We start from the raw sequence: 5,635 nt of genomic DNA, 5'->3' as shown, positions 1-5,635 counted from the left end.
CATGTTTTCTTCTCTTCTGCTCTGTGTGTTTCCCTCCCTCATGCTTTCAGCAAGCTATGTCTTAATTGAAGCTTCTGAATGTCCCAAGAGATACTTCCCTGCACAAAGTCTAGAAAAGACAAATCCAGCCAACAGGAAATCTGGGTTATCAAAGCTGTATTTCTAATCTCAGTGATCATTAGGACAGTTGGGTTTCAGCAATGTCCATCCCAAATTCATAAGAAAAAGCACAGAACAAACCACAGCATTTTGGTCAAGGAAAATTTTATTTTTGTCACTACTACAGGAAACTAAAATGCATGTGGGATATATTTTGCAGAAGAAATACAGGTTTAAGAAAGAAATGTTTCTATGGTTGAACATTACCTGTTTGAATTGGATCACTTCTCAGGCATGATAGGAAATTATTGTTAATAAAGCTGTCTAAAAACCAAAGCTATAAATGGCAACTATTGTGCCTGAATTGTCTCTGCAGTAACACACCAGTTCTACAGACAGTAACACAACATGCCTGTGAAACCTGATTTAAAACATTATATAGCTCTCTATATATCTATATGTATCGATAGTGAGGATTGGGGTTTTCTACAACTATTGAGGCAGGTTGGACATTCCTGTGTAAATGCCAGAACAGTGGGGAGATCTACTCAGCAGGAGGATGAGGAGAAATGCACTCTCCTCAGTGCACAGAGAAAAAGAAATAGCAAAAGCAGTTACAGCTCTTAAATCTAAATGAACTGGCTGGGCAGGATTGAACAGCATCAAATGTCTAAAGGGGAAGGGGCTGTGTTGTGTTCTGGGTGCTCACTGTCAGCAGATGTGACACTGCTTGTCCAGCCCGTTGTGCTGCTGGTTCACGTTCTTTCCTGCAGTTCTTCAGGTTCCTCTTGCCTTGACTCCACATGTCTGGAAGAGCAAAGGGTGTTTTAAACCACATTTACTGCAACTGGAGCAATAAACCACTGTTTGAGAGCTGTCCAGTCAAGACAGGTACACTACAAAACTTAGGCTGGACTATCTTTTGTGCCTCTTTGGACACTTCAATTTGAAAATCCCCCCTGCCTCCCCTCTCTTTACTCCCACAGGTTTGTGTTTTGGGATCCTTGCTTCTGAATCCTTATTTGTTTGGAGTTTTCTCCAGGCTTTGTGCTCTGACACTTGAAGTAGTGAAGGAGGTACCTCTTAGGCTCTTCAGGCAATACCTGAGTTGCTCGGGCAAAGAAAATTTGGGAACCAGCCACCAAGAACTGAGCTCTGGATATAGAAAAGTGTTGTTTCCTTTGTCACGTGGGAGGCAGGGTGGGCTTCTCTTAATTGTTTTATTTTTTGGGGAGGGGGCCTGGTGTGGGTGCTTTTTGTGGGTTTTGCTCATTGTTGTTGTTTTTTTCCCCAGAAACCTGCAAGAGCTATTTAATGGAATCAGGAGCAGATGAATAGGTGTCGTTACCTGTGGGGTTAGAGAAGTACACACAGACGGGCAGTCACTCCTGCCACATGCTTCCAGTATCTCTACAAATCAAGCTGAGTGCTTCCTTACCTCAGAAAAGAACCAGCTTGATACTCATGAGTGTATTGAAGGCGATGCTTTTTGCCAGCAGGACTCTCAAACCCAGCACAGCCACAGACAGCATGTTCACTCTCTGCACTGTGGTACCTGCTCAGGGACAGCAAAAAGAGGAGAGAGACCATGGCCTAAGTTTGGATGTTGGGATCTTGGCAGAAAGTGGAAAAAGCCACAGGTAACAGCTTCAGGGAAAGGAACAGCAGCAGAGGAAGAGATGCCAGAGAACATGGCAACACCGGGGGAGGAGGGTGTCTGTCTCCATTGCTTTTTGCTTCCTGTTGCTTGTGTGTTCCTACAGCAGCAACCTTGAAAAAGCAGCTTGTGTTTGATAAATATGTCATAATCTGTCTCCTCTCTCCTCGAGAAATTACCTTTCTATGCATTTATCCCCCAACCAGCAATGTAACTTCACAATCTGTTTCGGTCACTAACCTTGGGCAGAGGTGTCTGTGCTGTTGCAAACCCTGTTACTGTTCCTCGTTACGGGTTCGTCAGCCTCCTTTTCTGTAGAATGATAAAGAAAAGGCATTTTAACCCATATCCAATTTTTAGAAAGTATTAAAAAACTATTCCTATGGCCCTTTCCATAGGGACATGTGGGAAGTAGAGTCTGGGGCTCAGATGATCAGTCACTAATTCAAACATAAATCTGAGAAGACAGTTGCAGGAAACAAAAGAATTTCTAGGTTGTTTTGTTTTTCCTATTTGAATGACCTTCAAGATGATAAAAACAATTGCAAAAAATATAAAAAGTGATTTAGTAAAAACCAAAACCAAATCACACCACCAGTTTAACTTTTTGTTGGCTTTAGAAAGGCTGTTTCAGGTTGTGCTCCAGGAGGTTTGATGCTGCAAATAAAATAAACTCCCATTTTAAAAAAATGGATTGTGCCTTCTCTCCTCCCCCATCAAAAGAAAAGTTTCTCCAATTTATTAAACAGTTGAGACCATTTCTTTTAGATGCTTTTAAACATCTTTCATCTTTCCCTGCTTAAGTACCAACTGTGTCTCTCGTTTCTGCTGCCCACCCTGGGCAGTGCAGACTATCAGGGAAGAGCAGCACCACAAGACACTGTCTCCACAAATACGTTCCAGCTGTGCCCCCAAGTTGTACCTGACAATGCTGTAATGGTGCCAATGTCCAAATGGGCCTTGCAGGTCACCTCTGTGTCTTTTGTCACACTGACCACCTTCATAGCACTGTACAGCCCCTCTGATGCCAGAATGGGTGTGCTCTGTTCATACACGACCTCATCAGAGGACATCTCCAAGCTGATGTTCTTTGTACTGAAATTCCTTGCCAAACAAGCTGCTTTCCCAGTGCTGCCTCCTTCTTCCAGTTTCTTTGATTTCATCACAACGACTTGTGGGACAGAATGTTTTGGACTGCCTGTAAAAAAAGTATGGTTTGGGCATGATGGATTTTACTGCAAGCCTGCCTGAGAGCTAAGTCATGAAAATTAATAGACACACCACCTGGGACTGATTTGTAGCATTATCAGTGACCAACTGCCTTTTTTTTTTTTGCCATTACTTCTTGCTGTTGCTTCCAAAAGATCAAATTAGAGACAGAAAGGGTGTACAAGAGCAGGTATTTTATAGAATATTTAATTCCACAGGATCTCAGCTTCCTTTTGCCAAAGCTGGTGCCTGTAAGTGAATTCTTCATTTTATAAATTAAGGACCTGCAAAGGAGAAGGGAACTTTTGTGCATGTCACTCCAAGAGTCCAATTATTCTGCTTTCTCAACAATTTAATTCCAAACAATGGCAACTCTATGAGGACTGCCTTGCATATTCGTGAGACATGAGGAAATAACTGTTTTTCCCTTTACTCTCCCTCCCCTCCCCAAATCTCCTGTTGTGGTTGAAAGGTCCAACCACAGCAGGAGTGGCAGGGAGAGCAGAGGTCAGTTTGTTGCCTCACTGCTGTGCAAGGTTCCCCTTCTGAGTGACGTTACTTGCAGAAATGAAGTCCTGCTGCTGCAGGGGGGGACAAGGCTGAGCTTTTCCATAACAAATGCTCAGGTGCAAGAAGGACTTCTGTCTGTAAGATGGGAAAGTAGGAGAGAAGCAATCAAAAGTCTGTGAATTGTATATCTCCACACAGAATCACAGAATCACAGAATGGATTGGGTTGGAAGGGACCCTAAAGGCCATCTGGTTCCAGCCCCTGCCATGGGCAGCGATGTCACTCACTAGTTCTGCTCCAGAAGTTCCTGACAAGGCCAAGAACTTTCATTGTGGGGGAGGTTTTCCCCCCTAGACATTGCACAAGGTGTAAGACATGCCAACCAGTCTGCAGGCGATGAGGAGAGAACAGGATTGGTCCTTGGTTCAACAACTCTTGTACCTGTTCCAGAAAGTGTGACCATTCTCACCCCTGTGCTGTGCCGTGTCGGCAGAGCCACGGCTCCGGAGCAGTGGGAAGTGTAATGCAGAGTTTGTTTAATAAACTGATTGGAGGGAAAGAATATCCTGGGGCTACAAACATGATGCTCATGGACAAATCTTACAATATTCCTTCGAGTAGTGTAATAACCTTCAGTGCTGGTCCTTTAAGCACTAAAATACCAACAAACATCGAGACATGAAAACGAGAGTTTAGACAGAATCTAAAAGATGCTGACAACTTTTCACAGGATTTGAGATGCTTGCTCTGATCTGTCAGAAATTTGGTTACTCTGAAATGTTAGATGTATTTTTTCAGTTTTGAAAGAATTTTAGAGTTGAATTCCCCTGGAAATACATGAATGACAAGAAGTTGACAACTGAAACAGACTGAATTTCAATGGTATAGCAGAAGCCTTCTCTGGGAATTTCCTATAAGACATACAAGACTGTTTAATTTGCAGGAGATGCCCTTAAAGAAAGCAGGTAGTCTCAAAAGGAGTTAGTAGCCAACAAATCATTGCGATACCATGGGGTTTAAAAGAAACCCAAAATATCTTTGCTTTCACATAACCCAGACATGGATAATCCAGCATGATTTATATACCAGTGTCAGGACTAATTCAGATTAGCCATTCAAATAATAGTAAAAATACGGAAATGAAAGGAATCCTCTATCATCCTTCCTTGACAGAAAGAGTTTAGATACTTAAGACTCAATATATTATACTGTCAAACATAATCTGAAAGTCTTTGTGCAGCTTTGAAAATATCTCATCTTTAGCTACAGAAAGAAAATCATTAACAGCACAGAAAGAATACGTTTTTCTTCAAAAGGATAACTTGGCATTCCTTTGCCCCTTTGGAAGTAGAAGTGGACTGAGATTGTTCCAAAACAGACATTTATTCCCATGCAACATCTCCTACAGGCACGGGCAGATATTAGGCAGCATCTCAGGCAGTCCCAAGCCCTTCTGAAATGAGAGCAGGGTGTTTTAGGAATGTAAAATGACATGGGACGTTTTTGCAGCACTATAAAGACATGCAGACCTCTGAAAGCACAGCAACAAGTCTGTGTTATCCTCAGGATAACACAGAGCAACCTGACAATCTCCTCTGACACCCCAACACTCACATTCCCATAGGGTGGGACATCCACCTTTTTTGTACATCAGGAAAGTCCAAATAAAGACAGGAATAACAACTATGGCTTGTTATCATCCCTACTCCCCACACCTTTGTTTTCAAAGCCCAGACAACTTGGGAGCCAGTTGTCTTTCATTCTAGGAGGTCTTGGATATGAGGCACCTGTGAAAACTGAAGGCCAGGGATATTTATCCTCCTTCCTCCTCTATCTCCATGCCAGTGGAATTGCTTCCCTGGGGACACTGTGAGTGTGGTGCCAGTGTCAAAACTTCTCCAACCAGACAGTTAAAGATCTGTCTCAAAACTTCTCCCCACTGTGAGCTCTCCACTGAGCTGTGCATTCCTGCCCAGAGGGAGTCAGTGAAGATCCACTGGAGAAGAGGAGCCTTCAGAGTCAGTTTGGGCCAGAGTGGTGTCCAAACTGGGAATAAATTGTAACATGTTCAGTAGTGCACACCTGGTGTTTGGGGATCATGGAATGAAGGTGTTACACAGAGTTAGGCCAGTTGTTCCTGTGAAACCTTCCTAAGCAGCT

At 43.0% G+C, this 5,635-nt stretch overlaps 1 gene segment (V, D, J or C); it reads right to left on the bottom strand.

Moving 5' to 3' along the window:
* Positions 1-247: 247 nt before the first annotated feature.
* LOC127461679 (T cell receptor delta constant-like) lies at positions 248-2,951 on the bottom strand. The segment is given in 4 exon segments: positions 248-906; positions 1,538-1,654; positions 1,997-2,068; positions 2,679-2,951. Coding segments are annotated over 3 exon segments (429 nt in total).
* Between the last annotated feature and the right edge of the window lie 2,684 nt (positions 2,952-5,635).

Source organism: Manacus candei, unplaced genomic scaffold, assembly GCF_025592945.1.
Source record: "Manacus candei isolate 608988 ecotype Guabito, Panama unplaced genomic scaffold, ASM2559294v1 h1tg000112l, whole genome shotgun sequence".
Taxonomy (NCBI): domain Eukaryota; kingdom Metazoa; phylum Chordata; class Aves; order Passeriformes; family Pipridae; genus Manacus; species Manacus candei.
This window is presented reverse-complemented; position numbering and strand designations above follow the sequence as displayed.